This window comes from Sciurus carolinensis, chromosome 3 (genome assembly GCF_902686445.1).
Source record: "Sciurus carolinensis chromosome 3, mSciCar1.2, whole genome shotgun sequence".
NCBI lineage: Eukaryota > Metazoa > Chordata > Mammalia > Rodentia > Sciuridae > Sciurus > Sciurus carolinensis.
Window position 1 is genome coordinate 181441147 of NC_062215.1, and position 21334 is coordinate 181462480.

Consider the following 21334-nt stretch of genomic DNA (forward strand, 5'->3'; position numbering starts at 1 on the left):
GAGAATTTACCAGGACTGAGAGTATTTAAAAAATAACCAGCAAAAATGCCTGAGCATGCCTCTGTCCAGAGCAAGGAGAGGTGGCGAGGCCGACGAGAGAGAGGGAGGAGCACAGGCCACCACAGGCACGTGTGCACACCGGGGCAGCTGCTCACTGAGCTGGGCGTCTCTCTCACCTTCAAGTACGGGTACCTTCCAGTGCCAGAATATGGCCAGATCAGAGCCCACTGCTGGGAATGAGCAGCTGCAGATCAGGACTGACGTGCAAGTGCACCCAGAGGTGTGTCTGCTCCCACATCAGGGAACGTGGCTCCGAAGGTGTCTGCATGGAGGGTACTATTCCTCTCAGGCAACTTGATGCTAGGTGGAAGTGCCCGAGATACAATGGGAAGGTCTCTCTCTGCTCGAGCAGCTTCCATGGCACGGCCCTGCCTGCAGCCCGGGGGCTCTCAGCGCACGCTGTACAGGGGCGTGCCTCTTCTCTGCCCACCAGCACGGCACATCCACACTGGTTTAAAACCATGCTGCAAACACTCTGACCTCCAGTGGGTGGGAAAATAAGCAGGACACCCAGATGGCCTGTGCCTCTGGTCAGCGGGAAGGTAGGCACAAGACAAGTCCAGCCACATGAGGCAGCTTCCTGCGGTGTTGCCCTGGAGTCACAGTTGCCTGCAGAGAAGGCAACGGGTAAGCCCACAGAAAGCACTCGTATGGACCGGCACATGTGGCCACCTCCCACAGAACCTTCAGAGCAGGCCAAGGTCGCCCTTACTGAGGAGCTACTGATGGCAGACACACAGCTGAGTCAGGAGAACTCTGCAAACAGGCATTGCTGTCCCTAAGAAGTGGGACAGAACTGTTCCACACACGGCCTGAGAGCATACCACCGACAAGTGGCACCTGCTCTGGCCAACAGTGAAGTCTACGGCCCACCTTCACACTCAGTGGGGCCCTCTCAAGATAACCAAGGTGCAGCCTTTCTCTGGTCTGCTTGGAAAGAAGCATGTCCACCATCTTCTCCTGAAAACCCTCAAGTGAGGCCGGGCTGAGCACAGTGGAAAGTGGGAATCAGAGTTCTTGCCAGAGCCACACCTGGAAAACCGAGCATCTGCATACAGCGTTGAGAACTTGCTGTGTCCTGGTGGGACTGGGGGACACCCTGTGCCTGCTAGGAGCACGGCAATGACACAGCAATGACAGCACCAGGGCTTTGAGCGGGGAACATGCCAGTGTGGTCCCCGGCTGACCTCGGAGACTCGGGCAAGACAGAAGCTCTCTGCAGTGTGCAGGACGGTTTCAAGCCTGCTTCCACTTCTTTCCAAGGCACACCAGGAAGGTGAGACGGCGGGCAGGTCCAGTGGACCCCAGAGGACACAAAGGCTGTGCTGTCCAGGATGGCGTGGCCATGGGGAGGAACTGACAGGCGTTCAGGACAGGTGACAGCGCAGTATGGCCCATGTGCGGGATGGGTCCAGCAGCGTACTGAGCCCCAGGCCTGGAGGACGTGGGTGTCTGCCTTGTAAGGCCAAGGGGCCTGGAAGAATGGGACCCATGCTCGGAGTGTAAGCCCAAGAATTCTGCATGGGGAGAGGGACTTACGGAGAAAGAAGAGGGAAAGTTTGCATTCCTCCAAACTTGGAAACACCACTGCAAGTGTAGTTGTAAGGAGCAAAGTTAAATGTGTGACATTCTGTGTGCTGTGTAACTTACAAAAAACAACTTGTTTACTCTGTGCTGTGTAACTTGCAAAAAGTAACTTGAGTGCTCTGTGCTGTAATGAGGTAATGATGTGGTGTTGCCCCAAGATAAGATTGACGTTGCCCCCAAGCTGGAGACATGTGCAACTGACCCCGAGTAAGATAACTAACTTCCCTCGGACCAAGACCGGCTGGCAGGGTCTGATAAAAAGGGTTTAAAAGGACTCAGATGAGCCTAGCTCCAGTCCCCGTTTTATGCCAATGATGCCAGTGTTGCGCCAAGCCTGGAGGGACTCACTGACTTGCTCGTTGCTTGATGGACCATCCATCACCCTGACTGTGACCGAGACGTTCCTGTGGAAGTGACAGCGGAGCTGCCCGTGTGCATCCTGCCTGAGACGTCTCCGCCCGGCCTGCCTGCCGTGACCTCGCCGCCCTCCTTCGCCTTCCAACCGTCCTCCCCGATCAGGACTCTGGCTGGAGGAAGCTCCCCAGCGAGATCTCCTGAGCTGTCTTCCTGACTGACCTCTGGGAGCCGCTGCCCTTCCACTCAAGACACATCACACAGGTGTGGACCTTAGGAATGGGTCTCAGTAAGGAGTGAGTCTTGTTTATTCGGGGCTTATAATAATTTAGTGATTAAGTTATGTGTGATATTGGTGTGACTAAAAGTTAGAATAACTATAAATAATTGTGTGATGAGCATCAAATAAAAGCCAATTGATTTTGGACCAAATTTACTCTCATTGACTCTTCCTTGCCACTCGTGACAATAATATTTAGAAATATCATCTGTGGGATCAGAGGCCGACAGATACTGTGAGATCTGCCCATGGCCTTGGGGCTGGCTAGGAGCCAGCCACACTCAGGCTGGACCACAGCCCAGGCTAGACCCTGCGCCAGCTCGGAACTCCCCCACAGGGACTCACTGGACCAGGGCCTGGACATTAGGCATGAGAAGTAGCAGGCTCTTTGGGAGAACACAACCTCTAGATCAGCCCTTTGGGCTGCATCAAGTCATGTCCATTTCATCCTAAAGGGAAGATGTCTCAGACCCCAGGAAAAAAAGTGCCCAGAACATAAGGAGCCCAGTGACCACATCACACTGCCCTGACGAGGCAGAGTCCCAGAGCACAGGGGGTGCTGACTTACCCGTGCTGGGCATGTGGTTCACACGGGCAGGATTCAGCAGCTCCACTGGCTGGTCTCGGCCAGAAAGTCCATCTGGAAGAGAGAAAGCACTGGCTCAGAAACTGTGTGCGTTTCAGTGAAAACAGTTCACACCAAACAATGCTTTACGTGTAGGCTGTGAGGAGCAACAGGCAAACGATGACAAGGCAGGTGCTCTTCTCATTTCTAAGGCTGGACGGTTTTCATTCCATCACAGACTGTTTTAGTTTGCCAGAGAAACTGAATAATCAAAACAGTGCACAGCTGAGACAGGACAAATCCCCCTCCCGATCCACACCCACTGGGCATGGTTGGTTTACTTCTGCTCAGCTGCCACCTTACCCCAGTGTGTCCTCTCGAGTGGTCTTTGCAGAGACCAGAGCATCAAGACAATAAGAATGGGAAGAGCTCACCTCTCCCTAAATGCCATGTCTGGATGCTAACAGAAACATGCCCAGGGCACAGCTGGAGCTGCTGTGGGTATGAGTGCGGCAGGAAAGGAACAGGGTGCCGAGGGCCACCAGACCACGTCAAGCTCTGAGAAAACTGCCTTGCCAGGTGCCTACAGGAAGCACAGAGGGTTTTTCCCTCAACCTCAGTTTTGGATGCACTCAGGAACTCTTCTGTCTGCTTCCACGTGCTGTGAAGAGGAAACTGGAGCCCACCCACCACCTGAGGCCTGGCACAGCCTGGATGGCAGCTTTCTGAGATGGAGACTTCCCAAACAGGAAGACGGGCAGATTTTCCAGAAGTCACACTTCTCTTTTAAGATCAGCTTCTCACAAGCGGTAAGACACCCTGGAGGAGCACACGCCATCACAGACTGCACCACGGCCGCTGCTGCGAGTTCAAGGGAGAAGGCGGCAGCCTCACTGCATCCCTGAGCTCCCGGACACAGAGCTTCAGGGTGTGACTCTTAAGCCATGGGAACCCTGGCACAGCTGAGCCCACACCCATGGAGAAGTTCTGAGTCCTGAACAGAAATCATGGTCTTGAGGAAATCCAAAGCAGGCTCCTCCTAAGGAAGCACCAGGCTCATGAGCCACACCGGGAGGGCTACCTGTGCACCTCGGGAGTTCACGTTGGTGTGTGGGCTCCTCCCACCACCCAGAAGCCCTGACCGAGCCCTGGGGAGAGCAGTAAGACACTGCGCATGCGTGGGGTGAAGACAGCCCTGGCACTGTGGGTCAGGAGGAGGACACCTCAGAAGCAACAGTAGGCCCTTCAGAAGGACGTCCCACCCGCTGGTCCACTGGAGCTGTCCCAGGAAGACCCCACCCAGAAGGCCTGATGCCACATTGCACACGCAGGCTCACCGGGGTGGACCCTGCTGGCCAGGGAGACTCAGGGCCTGCTAAGCCTTATTTCCCCTCCAAAAAAGAGATACTCTTTGTAGAAAAATGAAAACTTCCAAAACATACACACATATTTAAAAAAATTCTAATCCCACCATAAATACATTCGGAAAGCTAAAAGGCACTCTTGAAAATCCTGACCTGGCTGCAGTTCTCCAGTGGGACAGCGTCAGGAACAGTGCTGGGGACCATGCTGCCCTGGGCTCTGCAACCTTCTGAGGACCCTGTGGTGTTCCTCTGGCACCAACAGCCCCCCACCCCAGGCACCCCAGGCACTCATCCCAGGCTTGAGTGCCTGGGATTATACACATGTGCCCCTGTGCTTGGCTGTCTCGTGTTTTGATCAACAGCTGTCTTAGTTGTCTGGCACTGGGCTGGCGTATGTCACTCTGCCTTCAGAAATTTGTCAAGATGCACACAAACTATCTGGCACACAACAGCCCTGTCTGCTGAGGGCATGCGAATTGTGCCCGTGAGCCAGCGCCTGAACTTCAGCGTCACATCCCACTCAGTCGTGGGGGTTGGCAGGATTTCACCTGATTCGATTTAACTCTAACACATCTTACCTGTAGTTTTCAAGGACTTAAGTTGTAACTTCAGATCTAAAATATTACAAAGAAAATTCTGGAAATAACTCCTAAGTCTGAACCCGCATGCCTTTCTAAGCAATGTGATGAGCGCCTGTGCCGTCCTGCTCCATCTGCCCGTGACGTGGGACGCCCGAGCAGCACATCCAGTGTACACACGGTCCTCTCGCCAGTAACTCATGGCTGCTTGGCAGCTGTCCCTGCTGTCAGATCAACTGTCTCAGTACCAGAGCTGGTGTCCAGTCGCCTCTGCTTCACCTCACGGCAGCCCTGGGTGCAGGAGCCGGGATGCTGTCAAGGGCGCCCTTCCTTCCAGGCCTGACAGGCACCACCACAAGAAGGGCGAGTAGTCTGACAGGGGCGTGGAGAGGCGAGGGCGTGTCCACACAACCTTCGTGAGCACACGAGAGAACTGTCCGCCCCGCCCTTGCCATTCACCTCCCTCTGCCTGTCGACGGAGTGCAACTGTCGCACCATGCGTGTACAGGGAGGTGCGGCCTGCCGAGGGCTCAGCACCGCCAGCTTCAGGCATCTGCTGGAGGTCTAGGAAACGCTCTCCATGGGTAATGAGGAACCACCGTATTTACACTTACAGGCTTGTAGGAAGGACACAGGGTGAGGTCCCGAAAGGTCCCAAGTGTGGCAGCTCTGGTCCCCACAGATTTGGAGGGCCCAGCCAGCCTCCCAGGTGGGGTGGGTCTACCTCCTGCAGACTCTGCAGCACCTTGGTGAGGAGGGTTGACAGGTCAGCACCCTGTGCACTCCCTAGATGACTGGGTGGGGCTGCCAGGTCCAAGGTCCGAAGGTCCTGACCCTCTAATCTCTGGTACTGGCCCCATCCTAAGTCCCCCTAAGTCATTACCATAAACTGAATGTGAAGAAAAAGAGGCTCCTGGGCAATAACAGAAAGCACCAACCCCAGGAAACCCCCAGGACTTCCAGATCTCTGCTCCAAGAGCCAGGACCAAGGCAGACACCACAGACAAACTCTAGGTTACCCCTGCAGGAAACTGGCCTGAACGCATCAGGACACCAACTGCAAACCAACTCAACCCTCTTAGCTAGCTGTTGGGCACTGCGGATGATCAACCCAGAATCGGCCTAACAGGAAGCACCTGCCTCCCAAGGAAAGCAGTGACTGGCCCTGTGGGACTACCTGAGAGCAGGAGCAGCTCCCAGCGTAGGGCCAGGGATCATCTCATCAGGGTCACTGGCAGGGAGAAGCCCTGAATTACTAGCCCAGCCCACTGGAAACCTACAGGCAGCCAAGTCAGGTCTCCACTCTCCTGGCTCTTCACGACCTGTCACTCAGTGGCACCCCATGAGCAGAGAGGCACCCCCGTCAAAGGAGAAGGGTGCAGGGCAGCAGCCTAACTGAGAAGCCCAAAACTAGAAGGTGCTTCCACTTAAGAAGCTGACAGAATGGGGACAGGCAGGCCCAAATCAGCCGACATGCCTCCAGGTCCAAGAGCTGAGCCACACTCTTAAGAGCCTGGGCCGCATCTCTGGTCAGAGTGACAGTGGCCTCCGTCCCACCCAGTGGGCACAGGTCAGGGGTGGGGGAAAGGACCAGCTCCCTGGTGTTCGGATGCATGTCACTACTTCCCATGCAGGCACCTGAGATCCCTGTGAGATGGCCCAGTGCCCACGACTGCCAGTCCTGTGTGTAAGGACCCAATCCAGGCCCTACTCCATGACTGTGAGCACATGGTGAGGGGGCCTGGACATCTCCAGGGCCAAGCAACACTGAACAGGGCATGGCCAACTCAGGCTGCTGGAGGACACAGCAACTGCTAGGGAGTCTACGGCACACGCTGAGTTCTACAAAGACAAGAAAGTGGCACCCCGACCCAAGTGAGACTGGGTCTTCCACCTGTGTGGCAGTCACCAGAGTTGGCAGCAAGTCCAACTGGAGGTCTCAAAGAGTTGTGTAAGACCTAAGAGCAGAGTGGGACCTCCAGTGAGCCTGTCCACAGTGGAGGGGCAATACAGAGAGGGACAGATGTGGACCAAGATCTGAACACTCTGCAGGCCACAGGATACTGAATCTTGGGGCAAGGAACACCAGGATGCAACAGACAAGCTGTGGGCACAACCAGTGGAGCAGCTGACGACGCCCGACACCTGTGGAGGTGATCTGGTCCACGATGTGTAGACGTGTGTGGTGCTCAGATGGAAGCCAGGGCCTCACATACGCTGGGTGAGCGCTCTACACTGACTGTGGCCCCAGCCCCTTTAGGACGGTGTTTTCCTTTTCTCCTTGTTTTGCAGCACTGGGGACTGAACACAGGGATGCCCTACCTCTGAGCTACACCCCGGCCCTTTTTGTTTTTCATATCGAGACCAGGTCTCTCTAGGTTGCTCAGATGGCCTCAAACTTGCCATCTTCTGGCCTTCACCTCCCGAGTCACCCACCAGAATTATAGATGTGCACCACCACACCAGGCTCAGAACTGCATCTTAATACTCTTTTTTTTTTTTTTTTCAGATACCATATTCCAGAATGAGTGAAAATAAACTCACTAGTAACAAGCAGTATAATTTCCGTGGCTACCTGCTGAATCTCTAAGTTTGGGAGAAGGCTGGGGCAGAACCTTGCCGAGACAGCAAGAGAGCGCCTGGAAGGGAGCTGAAGCCCGGCTCCTGCCGGGACCCAGCTGCGGGATGACTGTGGCTGCTGTCCTGCCACTGCCCTCAGCTCAGGGAGCTCGGATTCACAGCCAGATGGGAGGCCAGGGCAGCAGGCTGCACCCACGTCCCTGCCACAGGCACTCTGCCAGGTGTGCTCCAAGCACACGGCCCAACGCAGCTGTCTGCATCAGGCCTGCGAGGGTCTTTTGAGATCACAGGACCCGACTTCACATAAGATGGGCTGCCAACCAGCGTCCACACAGGAGCAGCAGCTGGACAGACCGGGCACCTGCTCTCACAGCCACCGTCAAGTGTCGCAGGGCGGTGCTCCTGACCACACTGCTGGTCACCCCAGCTGACAGAGCCGATCTTCAACTCACCTGGCCTTGTCCCTCACTTCACCCTTGGGACACAGCTCTGCAGGGCTGGGCGGTGCATCTCAGGTCCACAGTAAGTGGCCCCCACACCAGGTCTAGAGCTGAGTCCTGGGCACAGGCTGCACAGAAGGCCCAGAGCCTTGGGCAGGGTGCACTCTGCACATGGTGTGAGTAGGGCAGGCCTGGTTCCTTCCACGAGAACAGACACCCCTCTGTCACACACGTGCGTGAACTCCTGATGGGGATCAGAGCAGCCGCGCTGCTGTGAGCTGCACCTCAGGGCCACCTGTGCAGCTTTAAGCCATCACCCCACCTCGGCCCTGCCCGGTCGTCGAGATGGGATACAGTGAACTTCGGAACCACGAGGAAAACACTGGCCTCTGCCACACGCCCAGGCCCAGCGGGCAGGCGCCTCCCTGGGTGGGCTCACCAACAGGCCGAGCTCCCACGGGTGAACGAAAAACACCCATGTTATGTCATAAAGCTTGTAACTACCCATTAATAGGAACTGAGCTTTACTAAGTTGTGGCGAGTTCCTCAGACACATCCAATACAGCTTATGTGTGTTTGTTAGAGAAAATAAAAATGGTGATTGATTCTCTAAGCAATATTTTTCCTTCGGGGCAATGAGGAGTCTTAGGATGCCAGGGACAACTTCTGGCGTGTTCGTGATCTCCCTGAAGACTCAAGGGCAGCTACTGCTGCCAGTTCACAGGAACACAGGTTCAAGGAATGTGCTCAAGAGGAGGCTGGGATCTGTGCTTACTGTCTTGAATGAGAAAACCCCAGGACAAAGGACCCAGCTCCTTCCTGCTGGAGGAGGAAGGGCAGAGGGACGAAAGGCTGAGAGGGGTGGGGGGTCCTAGTCCCAGCATCTGGGTCCTGATTTGAACGAAAGCAAGAGTGCTGCTGAGTGTCTGGAACGTGCGTTCAGGAGGCTGCTGCTCAGATGGAGAGGGAGTCAGGCAGCAAGAGCTGACAGGCACGGGACACCCCGGACCACAAAACGTCCTGGCTCAGCTGCAGGACGTGTGGCACAGTGCAGCTGCACCCCTATGATCACCTGAGGAAGGACAGGTTGCACAGGGCTGGCCCACAGATCAGACAGAACCTCTGAGGTGCATCCTGTGCCGAATGCAGACCACCATCATGCCTGCACTGCTGGGGAGCTGGAAACTGAGGTGCTGCAGGCAAGTGGCCCGTCTGCACTGTGGAGTGCTCTGGCACCTGGGGTTTGTTCAGATTCTCCAGCAAACAGCGGTGGGGAGGGCTGCGCAGGACTGGGCATGGTGGGAGACCCCGGGGCTTTGAGGGGGAGGTAGGCAGGGTCGCTCATGAGTTAATCCTTCTGCTTCTGCATCTGTTTAGAATTTCTCAGAAGAGGGCTTGACATGAGCAGCCAAGGACACAGATGAGCCCTTTCCTCCACCCATGATGCCACTGTGCTTGTATCTGCTAGGCCATCCAACTCGCTCCTCACCACTGTGTCACCTGGGATGACACATGGAAACAGCTTCCACCCAGGTGCTCAGGCACCAAGTAGAAAGCCAGAGGCCATGTGAAAAGGGAAAGTGGTCAAGTCAAGGCCATAGAGAGCTGGGAAGAGCAAACCACTTAGGAGTCTTTCTGGGAAAATTCAGGAGTAGAAAAATAGGATCCATACAGCCAGAAAGTTCTGGAAGTGAGAAGCACACTCTGCAAGGCTCTGGCCACTCACTAGTCCCGAGAAGGACAACCTGAGAGGACACAGGACATCCACAGATATGTGTTGCCAGGGCAGAGTGGGGCCTTCCCCTCCCCATGGCCAAGCATGCCATGGGACTGGACAAGCCCTGAGTGAGACCGTGAGTGGGTGGCAGGCCACTTGAGGGCATGGGTAGAACACAGTCTCACCATCACTGTTCTGGAAGATCAGACAAGCCCAGGGCTGCTCTCCACTGGTCAGGGCAGGCATTTCCTGAAGGGACCATCTCAGCAGCTCTAGGGAGTCTTTCCAGAGACCGAGCTAAACACTCCCCACTTCCCTAAGTGAGAAAACAAAGAGCTCAGCAGCCCTCAGCTGCCCCTGCTGAGCAGCAAGCAGCACACCCTTTACAAATGGCTGAGCAAATCAGGACCCATGTGCTAGCCCACCTTTGCAAACAGTGGCCCTCCCTGTTCCCGCAAGCACGTCCATCTGCTATGTGGAGAGGACACACCCGAGTGAGCCCCTCCAAAGTGGTGTTGCAGAATGCTAGGAGAGTAGGAGGAAAGCAGCCTCAGGTGCCATCCATGCCATCCCCAGAGCCTGGGCTGGACGGGACACATAGCAAATTACCGGGCAGTGTGGCCCAAGAACAGAGTAGACTCCAGGACTTGTTCAGCTTCCTGGATGGGGCCCTTCAGGAAGGGCAATGCCGTCAGCACAGGGGACAAGGGGGAGCAGCCCACCCTTCTCCAGCTGCCAGACCAGTACACATCTATGAGAACACAAAGTGCCCAGACCTGCCACTTCTGTATCTTGCAGACTTTACTTTCTGAAATAATGCCTCTTAGCTGCCACAAAGTCTAACAAATGCAGCTTCTCCCTAGGTTCAACAGAGAGGCTTTGTGAGGGAAAGGCCAGGTCCTGCAGGCCTCGTGGCCACGGTCTGGGCCAGACCAGCCTGGCTGCACTCACATCCCTACAACTGAACTCTCCACTTGGTCTCCTCTGTTGAGTGGATGCACAGGATGAAATGAGGAGAAAATAAATTAGTGTATGTAAAGAATGGGACTCCAGCATGCGGCCAACAAGAACCTCAACTTGCTCCTCCCTGTTCACCTCCACCTGAGGCTCCCAGGACAGGGCCACACCCTCGCCGAGATGTCTGACCAGTGTGCAAGGTTCACCTCCAAGTGAGTCAGCACAGAAGCACCTTAGGGACAAGTCATCCCCAGACACTCTCCACACTGCTGATGGCACAGAAGAGCTCAGGGACAGGAGGGCAGACCACAGGCATGTGCGCAGAACTTCCCCACTGCCCCTGTGCCAGCCAAGCCTGACTCTGCCTTGCTACTTAATGCAATAGAAGAAAACACCGTGCAGGATGGGGCTGCCCTAGCACCTGGCACACTCAGCACGTGCGGCTAGACAGCGTTAGACCCAGTGGCAGCGGCTGCCCAAGGACAGGCCGAGCCTGGGGTCGCTCTGGCAAATGCCTGCTCCAAGGATGCCTAAGCTACTGGCCCCAGGCCTAGGCTCTTACTCCCAGCAACTCTGAAGGACAACACTGGCCCTGATTCACCACAAGGACACGTTGTTTTCACAAGCAATTCCTCTTCTTGCTGCATCTTGCTAGACCACCACTGCCACCGCCAGAAAGCGGCTCAAGCTCTACGGCAGCAGCAGCCAAACAGCGAACTCCCTGTGCGCTCACCTGACCCTTCATCCACCTCAGCTCACTCAGGCCACACCCGGAGATCAGTGGCACAGATGCTGCCCCTGTCCCTCCTCTGAAGAGGAAGGATCGAGGCCAGGGATGTGAAGAAGTCTGTCCTGACCTAGGTGCAGACCAGCTTCCCAAGCTACAGTCACCAGGTTTGCCCCACATTTGCCGAGGAGCCACTTGCCTGGTCCTCAGCTCCATGTCTTACTGTGCTAGCTAGCCAGCTATCAAGATCTCAATGATAGTCTTGGACGTGCCCAGTCCCTGCACCTCACACTTGCACCAGTGCACAGGAGAGTTAAGGGAGCAGACAGTGGGCTCTGTGAGCTGGAGGTAAGCCTATATGGGCAGGAGGGTCACTGCTTATGGTCGTCAACTTTTAAACAATGCGGCTGAAAGATCTGACATGAACAACTCACAGGAAGAGGCACTTCTGGCCCACAGTTTCAGGGTTCAGTCCATGGGCCGGCTGCACTGCTCTGGGCCTGAATGAGGCGGAGCATGGTACAGGGGTATGGTGGAAGAAAGCTGCTCAGCTCGTGGCAGCCAGAAAGCAGAGAGGAAGTAAGGGGCTGACAACAAGACATGCCCTTCCAGGGTGTGTCTGCAGCGACCAATCTCCTCCACTGCCTCCCCAGGAGGCCATCAACTCGCTATCAGCAGCAGATGACGCCACTGGTGAGGTCGATGCCTCATGGTCCAGTCACTTCCAAAAGCCCGTCCTGAACACTGCTGTCCTGGGCCTTCAAGTCATAAGTCTCTGGGGGACAACTTGCATCCAAACCATAATGCTGTTTTAGACAAGGGACCCAACCTGTGAGGTGGTGACATCTGAGCAGGCACTTAGAGGGCATGTGAGGAGGAGCCATGTCAACAGCCCAAAGCACCCTCTACATCCTCTAGGTAAAAGCAAGGTGGCACATGCACGGCAGGGTCCAGCGGGGCACCTGGGGGCCGTGTACGTGGCAGGTGCTCGGAAGGCTCATCTTGGCAACAGTGAAGGATACAAACCAGGTCCAGAGAGACTGAAGAGAGAGGGTGAGCTGGGAAGCTCCTCCAGAGCACCAGGGCCAGGACCGTGATGGCCCCCAGAGGCTGGCAGCAGTGCTCCACTGTGGCCTTGTGTTCATCAGGACCTTCTGGACAGACTGGGCGTGTTCTGGCCAGGTGAAGGCACGTGCTGGGTGTGGGAGGCAGAGGCCTGGCGGTGCAGGGAGGGAGGAGTGCAGGTCATTGCACTGAGCCTGTGCTCAGAGGCCCACTCTCCTTTCTGAAGAGCAGACGTTACTTCCTTTGGGCATTAGGATTTTCTCAAGGGAAACAAAATCAAAATGTTCAGGATTTGTGTCAAAGGCTCAAAGCTCACATTTTCCACATTCCACACAATACATTTCAGTTGAACTGGTTCCTTTGCAGTTTGTCAGCTCCAATGCCACTGTCCAGCCGTCCAGCAGTCCTCAGCAGCATCCGCCACTGCCCCAAGTCTACTGCAGACAACTCCATGCTCTGGGCAGGGCTCCTGTCTTCTCGAATATCAGTTCCCCTCCTTAGCGGAGCTTCCCCAGGAAGCAGTTTCCCACTAGAGGACGTGGCCTGGGGAGAGTAGGTTGTGCCCTGCTTGAGGAACTCCCTGATGTGCCTGCCCAGAGGGACTCGACGCTACAAAGCAACAGTTTGCCATGAGCTGCTCCATCTTGCGCACAGGTGCCAAGGTAGATGACTCCACCCCTTGTTTGCACAAGTGAACAGCCACCATCTGCCCAGCACCACCATAAGGCACAGATTGATAAGTAATTCACTCATACCAATAAAACACTGCCGTCTGTGAACCTAAATCAGGAGCACGTGGCACATCTATCGTATCAGAAACACCAGGCAGAGGGCTTACCAAACACAACAGATGCAACCCCCTTGCTTAAGACCACAAAGGGAGGGGTCCGGCTCGCTGTGGTGTGGCAGCATGCTGACGCGTCACCTGCTCACTTGTTACCAGTCTTGCCCAGGAAAACTGCCCAGGTGAAGACCCTCTGCTGCCCCGGGGTTCCAGCCCAGCTTGTACTCCTGCCTCGACACCAGGCCTACCTCAGCTGACACCTCCACTGGACACTCTGACACTGCCTGCTGGACCCCCAGAGCCTCAGGGTCATCAACCCTCCCCTGGCCCTTTGCAGGGCTTCCCTGTATTTGCACATGCTGACTTTGTTCTTAGCAGGCTGTCAAATTCTGCGGCTGCCTTAACCCTTTCTCAGCCTTTCTGTAACACAGACCATTGTGTGAAGTGTGAGATGTGACTCGAGTGTTATATGTCATTAACACTGGAATGGAAAAAGATAACTTGTAATGCTTGGACACAAATGCCACGCAAAGCCAAGATCATTCAATGAACTGTGGCCAATGACACTGATGTGGCTTGTGCATTTGGGTACTTCATAAACCCTGGCACCATGGAGAGACAAATGTGTCAGGTGGACTTCAGGCACACTTGCTCAGGACACTTGTAAGCAGTGGCCATCTGCCAGGAGCCAGTTTGCTGCTTCCTTCTGGTTTCCACCCCTCTCGCCGCACAGCGGCTCTGTGCTCTCTGACCCAGGCCCACCACAGGTGGAAGGCCTCTGTCTCAGGATGCTGTCCTTGTTTGGAAGGCAGGCCCTGGCCGGCACTGTTGCTTGTAAGTGTCTCCATGGTGGCCATGGTGGCATCTGCCATGCTGTGAACTGGAGGAGACGCAGAGCTGCTCAGAGTTCCCATCATGCTGCAAGATCTCTTCTGGTTACCTGAAACCCCAGCACTAACGGGATGCCTCTTGACTATCACTATCAGAAGCCATCTATGCCTTGATGGCCTTGGAGGAGCACCAAGGGGTAGCATCATTCTGGAACCTAGTACCCAGACCTCTACTTGAAGATGCTACCAGTGACTCAGGGTCACCTCACCAGCCCAGCAGTGGACAATGAACCGCAGACCATACAAATGTACAAGTCTCTTGGGGGATGGCCCAAGTCTGCCCACCTCCTGCAGGCTCAAGGTGACCTGCACAGTGCGTATGTCTGGAGACTCTCTAGCAGCCTCCTGTGGGGCAAAAGCAGCAGGGCACCCAAACACAGCACTACTCCCATTATAGGCTGTGCCTGGAACCATCAGCTGTGTCAATGAGTCCTTGTGTGGTGAGGCTAATGTTTAGCTCTCAGCTCTCTGTCCACAAAGAAGGGGCAACTCTCTAGACTGCTTCTGTGCTGTGGGCTCCACATGGGCCTGTTGCCAGAGGCTGCAGAAACAGGAGCGGACAGGGACATGGAAATGGCTTCCTCTGCTCCCCACGAAGGGCTCACAATCCTGAAAAGAACACCCCAGGTTTCATGTAGGACCTTCAGAGAGGCAGCCAACAAACCCAGAGAGAGACTCTGGCAAGCCTGGCTCCTCCAGGGCCTCAGGCAGATGAAGAGCCCCTGGTGGGGGGGGCAGTGAACTCGGATGTGGGGTGGGCCTGGCGTGAGACAGAGCTTCCAGCAGGTTCCGTGCCAGCACAGCAGACCCTTTTCCAGAAGCTGTCTTTCCCCTGAGTTTGTACGACCTAATAAAACACACCGTATTGTTTTATGTTAATTACGTCTATTTCCTAAACTTTTTAAAACATAGTCATGTTTAAGAAGGGGACACACAACACACACAAGTCACACCACCCAAGTGCCAAAACTGTTGGCATTTTGGGTACCTGGTGCAGGTTCCCTCCCGGGGCCTTCAGGGCTGTGACACACAGTGCCCACCCCGACCCATGCTCTGCCTCTGGCCTTCCGGTATGCTAGTATGTGGCCCCGGCTGCCCAAGACTACTGACCATCCAAGGGCATGAAAGCGATTCAGATCACCACACACTGCTGTGGAGTCAAACATCCCACAGCACAACACGCCGCCAGCACAGCCGGCTTCTCAGAGTCCCCCGAAAAGCCAGCATGCAATCTGTGGAAACCAAACCTGCATTTTTGTTGTGAACAATATGGATATACATAACTCGTAACTTCCCCCAACCAAGGACTGACTACAGCATACTATTATTCCTTTTTATACAACACAAGCGTCAGTTTCTGAAAATACAGTGATTTCATTGTACTGTGTTCTATTTTAGTCTTCTAAAGGCAGAGTGACCACCAGGAAAAGCAATTTGCTATTGGATGTGGACTATGCTAATGTCACTGATGGGATGTGAATTTCAGCCCACAGTGTGCATGTGACGACTGTGGCAGGTGGCACTGAGTTCTGGCTGTAGAGTGTGGGACTCTAATCACCTGGTGTCAAAGCCAGGACCCTTGCCTGAGTTGATGACGTCACGTGGACAAGCTACCCAGGCAGGCCTGGGTGCTCACGCCTGTCGAAGGGTGTAGTGACGCTCTCTGTTTCAGGGACTGAGAGGTGGACCCAGCCTCTGTAAACACCGCTGCCCTGCCGAGCGCAGAGGGCACGCTCAGCACCGGCACACAGGGACCCAGCTGCGGACCAAGTGCTCCCGGTTCACCTCCTTCAGCAGGTGCACCCGAGGCACATCCCAGGTTGTGGCAGAAATTTAAAGGGTCAAATCAGCAAGCACAGCCGAAAGAGCAGGATGAGAAAGAGCTTTTGCTTCTGAGGTGCTGGGCTCTCTACGCAAGTTACCGTGAAGGCCTCAGGAGTCTTGGTTTCGTGATCAAGGGTCCAGTGGCCACCCCCTCCCCACCCCCTGCAGGCTCCAGCACACCTGCCTGACACCGAGCTGAGCAGGAAGGCGGGGCCTGTTTCCACTGCACTTTAGAGATGACGCTGAATTCGTGGCGCACCTTCATTTTCTCATAAAATGTTACCGTTCTTGGAACAGATTCACTTCCCTTTGTCCAGCATGCAAGTCATGTGATCTGTGGAATGCCACTATGCTAGTTCCTCAACAGTCAGAGGAACACAGCGCAGAGGAGCACCACGCAAAGTATCGCAACAAAACAGAAAGGTCTTGCCTGCTTTTACACATGTGCAGACAGGTGATGCCCAACTACTTAGGCAAAGGAATGTGAAATTGAGATGAGAGCCACGTGTAACACTCAGCTATGACCAATCTAAAAGTCAAGATGACAGACACACAGAAGAGCATGCTTCTAGCTCAGCTGCAAGAAGCAGGGGGCACTCTTCCACACAGCAGTGGTGGGACTTTGAGTGAACAAAAGCGGCAACGGCAAAGCCCAGGGCCGTGCTCTGGGGAAAACACAGGTCCTACTAACGGCCCAAACAGAGCCGAGCAACACGCAGAGTCAGCCAGAACTTCAGGTTCCTGAATCTTAAGACTGAATTAATAAGGACTGCCCATCTCTTATTGCAAGAAGAAAAATACTTACAAGATAGAATAAAATCCCATCCCAATATTATACACAAAGTTCAACTTGAGAGAAAGAAAATGAACTCCATTTCCAGGAAGGAAACAACAAAAAGCAGATACCCTGAGCAGGCACACTGACACCAGCTACCTGTTCAGGCACGAATCATCCAGGTGGGCAGGAGGTATAGCCACGCACCTACCAGTAAAAAGAGCTCCCCAGAGACGCCATAAGGACAAAACTCTTGAGGACTTCCTGTTCTACGAGAAAGGCCCCAGAGAACTCACCCACCAGTCAGAGAAGCAGGAGGAGCAGCTGGGAAGAGTCTGCTGACAAACTGGGACCCCAGCCCACCTGTGTGTGGACTCAGGCTCTATATCCACTCTCTGCAGAGTCTGCAATTCCAAATCCAGAAGTTGAGGTGAAACTAGTCCAGACCTAGGGAACCTTGCAGCCCCAGGGGAGCAAGGAACAAAGGCTCTTCAGGGACACCTACCTTCTGAGAGCCAGGAAACACAACAAAGCACAGAAATAACTTTAAATATCTACAAATAAAAAAGAAAAGGTCTGAAAACGATATGCATTTTTAAAAAGTAAGTTAAATGAAGTAAAGAAACCATAGTGAGGGAAAGAAACAGAACCTGGATGGGAGGATTTTTTTTTTTTAAATAAAGGAATTCTCTCTTTTAAAGAACAGACTAGATATGGTTCTGGGAGAAAGAGTGATTTAGATGATAGACCCAGGTAGCTAATCAGAAGTCAGCAGTCAGTCAACAGAAAAGTCAGCAGAGAAAGGCAAGGATAAATGAACGAGAGGGCCCAACACAGACTCAGTGTTAAGTACTGCAGCAAAAAATGGGGACAAACCACAAAACACGATATTCAAATAGGTAATGCAAATACTGCAGAACTGGGGCTGTGTGAGTCGTTAAAGGGAAAACGCACGCTAAACCCCAAGCAGGAGCAACAAGCACAAATCCTCATCTGGACTCACTGCAAGGAACCCTCTGTGCAGCGCACAGGAGAGAACGTGAAACGCACCAGACGCTGAAGGCAGACAGCTGAGCAGGAACAGCAGCTGGACTGGAGCCCACTTCCACAAGAACAAAACAGCCACAGAAGGTAAGACGATTCAGATCGCCACGTCCACCCCGTTCCTACATTCAACTAAAGCATGGATCGTTCCAGGTGCCCCGGGAGGGGGCACTTTCAGACAAAAGAAATAACAGCTACAATATTATTTCAGAAAGAAAAAAATCACATCTGAAGTAAAGACAGGATGCTGAGGCCAAGCACAGTAAACATGGTAAGCACTGAGAGCTGACACAAAGGGCCACACAGTTCCCTAGACCACCGCCTTCTTCAGACCCGGTTTCCAGAGAGGGCACCAGTGTATTCAAAGCCACTGTCTAAACCTACATTGTTGATTTACTTTTTTTTCCTTTTCTTTCTTTCTTCCTTCCTTTCTTTTTCCACTAAGGATGGTACCAAGGAGTGCTCTACCACTGAGCTACAGACCTTTTTTACTTTTTGAGACAGTGAGTCACTACACTGCTCAAGTTGGTTTGGAACTTGCAATCCTCCTGCCTCAGCCTCCCAAATAGCTGGCATTGTTGGTTTGTTTATTCTTTGGAACAATGTAATTCTCAAAAATACAATTACCCTCTTCACTTTTGACAACTTGAAAACTCAGGGCCAAGACAGATGTGATGGCATATGCTTATAATCCCAGCAGCTTGGGAGGCTGAGGCAGGAGGACTGCAAGTTTGAGAACAGCCTAAGCAACTTGGAGAAGCCCTAAGCAAAAGTGAGACCCTATCTCAAAATAAAAACATAAAAAGGGCTGGGAAGGTAGCTCAGTGGTAAAGCGCCCCTGGATTTAATCCCCAGTACCAAAAAAAAAAAAAAAAGAAGAAGAAGAAGAGGAGGGGGGGAGGAGGAGGAGGGGGAGGGAGGGGGAGCAGCAGGAGGAGGGGGAGGCGGGGGAGGAGGAAGGAGAACGTGAAGACTCAGCGCCAGATCAGCAGTGACAGTGCGGGGCTTTTGACATGGGTTTCAAGCTCTACCTCTCCCTGGTACCTCTCCCTAAGAGACCCTCACCTTTTCTTTGCTCTGGTTTCTTTTAGTCTTACATAGCCCAGTTAATGAAATAAGAATAAGGTGCAGCTGCCCTTGAAACTGCACTGAAGAGACACCAGTCAACCACCTCTGCTGCTTCTTGTAGAGGCAGCAGCCACTGGGACACGGCCTCGTCTGAACCACTGTGCAAGACTGCAGAAGCAGAGTTTAGTGTCACTAAACACAGGGCCCTGGCTCATCAGTACTGCTTGGACACAAAAGCTATCAAGAGCAGGACAAACATCACCACTAGAACACGTGCGCTGTCCTTAGTGTGTGCCGCTGGACAGCACGTCTGCACATCAGAGAGCCCTTCTCTGAAAGCAGCCACACCTGGGCAAGAAATGAGGTGCCTCACTCAGAACTTAGGAGGAGTAAGCAGCTCTGGAACAGGATAAACCACTCTATGCAAATACGTTTTGCAAAAGCTCTCTATTAATGCAAATATCATGTTTGCCTTTTATTTGATTGCAAACAGCATCTGTTTGGCATGGTCCCTGCCCTCACTCTGGTGTATGTGCTGGGAAGCCCAACTGACTTCAGGCTGCTCTACAGACTTTGGAGATTTCCAGAGGCAGAGAACACAGCAGCTCTCTAGAGAGGACAGAGAGCAACTAGTTCTGATGGATCCCACCAGCCAGCAAAGAAATAAGCAAAGGAAAGTCAGTGTAGCAACATTAATATCAGCAAAGTAGTTTTGAAAAAGGCTCTGATTCTCAACTTTGTTGACAGATCAATCCAAAAATGTTTTACCATAAAGTAATTAAACTAAACATCAAAATAAAAAAAGAACTAGGAAACTCCCCTATGTTTGACATACACTTACAAACAGTGACACACATGCTGGTGGAACAACACCTAACCACTGAGGGCAGCCTGGCCCAAAATGCCGGTGGCAGCAAGGCAAAGCAGCCTCATTAGAGACCTTCAGACATCAAATCGGCAAACAAAAGGGCTAGGGTCAGAAGGTTCCCTGCAAATGCGGATGGAAGAAGACTCGAGAAGAAACAGAAGGTCAAGCAGCCCAGTAACTTTTAAAGAAACGTAATCTGCAATTTAGATCTGGCCCGCGAAGAAGACATCAGCAATCATTTCTTCGATGAAGAAATGATTCCAGTTATACACAAAGTCAACCAGAGAATATAAAAAAGAAAGAGTACTTAACATTTTTTTCACAACACGGCATTTCCCTGATATTGAAAATCAGAAACAAAATTACAGAAATAACTATAAGCTAAACCCAGTCCTTATCAAAAAACAGAAATCAAAATATCAGCAAATTGAATGTAAAATGTATAGAAAGGAAACCACAACTGGGTTTGCATGGGTTCAGTTTAAAAATTAAAGTTTGGCTTAAATTTTTTTTTTTTTAATTCTCACAGGGTGTGGTGGCGTACACCTGTACCCAGCAACTCAGGAGGCTGGGGCAGGAAGGCGGCAGGTTCCAGGACAGCCTGGGCAAGATGAAATTAAAAAATAAAAAGCTATCTCAAAATAAAATTAAAAAATAAAAAGCTGGGGGTACAGTCCAGGGGTAGAGTGCTTTCCTAGCATGCTTGAGACCCAGGGTTCGATCCCAGGACATCCAACATCCAAACAAGGAAATCCAGTACATGTGGTTTACCACATTAACAAAATAAAGAAGAGAACTCACATACTCTCCGTAGAGACAGACGCAAGATTTGCTGATACCACACATCCATGGGGGAGGGTGGACCCACAACAGAAGTCTTCTCCGGAAGCCAGGAAGGGAGAGTGGCTACCTGGAGGTGACCAGGGTGCTTACAGAAACAAAAGGAAGGCCTGCAGTGCAGGACGTCGGTCAGCAACGGCAGAGCGGAAGCTTCCAGAGACCCCACACCAGATGAGGAGCCCAGGTGAGACCCCTAGGCATGCTCTTCACCAATGCACTGAGGCAAGAGCCAGAAGTGAAGGGTAGACAGGAAGGGAAAGGGAAGCAAACCGCCAACAGTCGCCCTGAGCATGTGACCCGGGAAGAGACTAGACTAGCGTGAATGAGTAAATCCACCAAGACCCACGCACAGGAGCCCACTGCTGCTAGCACAGCAACAGACAGCACCTGGGGCAGGGAGGCGGCTGTGCGTCCCAGAGTCCCTGGGGTCAGGATCCGACGCTGCGCCCACTCACCCGAGTCCACACTGACAGCAGCAGCAGAGCACGTGCTCAGGCCAACTGCCCGAGCCCCGGGAGTGCAGGGCGCCCAGGGCCGCTCGAGTCACCTGTTCCTACCAGCTTCTGCACTGGACGCCCCGCTCCAGGGACAGGCGCCCACACATCCTGCAGCCCAGAGCCTTTGAGGCAAATAATGCCCCGGCTGCATGCGGCCCGGGACTGGGAAGGGCCTGGGAGTGGGGGCGCCCTGGGATGGACACAGAGGACGCGCGCTGTGGCGTGGGTGGGCACGTGTGGGCATGGTGTGGGAGTAGTGGCCTCCTGGCGGACAGGGCCTGGTGGGGGGCCCGCAGCTCGCCAGAGTGTGGCCTGGGGGGACTGTGGGCGCCTGCCTCTTGGGTTCCTGACGCAATCACTCTGCCCTGGCAGGCGCTCCTGCCCCCATGACCACGAGGGCAGGAGGCGAGCCCGCACCGTGCCACTCAGGCGCCCGGCCTCCAGACCCAGAGCTGAAGAGAGCTCCTTTT

At 53.6% G+C, this 21334-nt stretch overlaps 1 protein-coding gene across 7 annotated transcripts in view; it reads right to left on the bottom strand.

The window, feature by feature from the left end:
• Positions 1-21334, bottom strand: part of Hdac4 (histone deacetylase 4) — a 255217-nt gene that overhangs the window by 132703 nt on the left and 101180 nt on the right. For all 7 annotated transcript variants that reach the window (XM_047543426.1, XM_047543427.1, XM_047543430.1 and 4 more), the window contains one exon: positions 2850-2921. In XM_047543426.1, coding sequence (XP_047399382.1) covers positions 2850-2921 — 72 coding nt within the window. The remainder of the gene's footprint in view (positions 1-2849; positions 2922-21334) is intronic.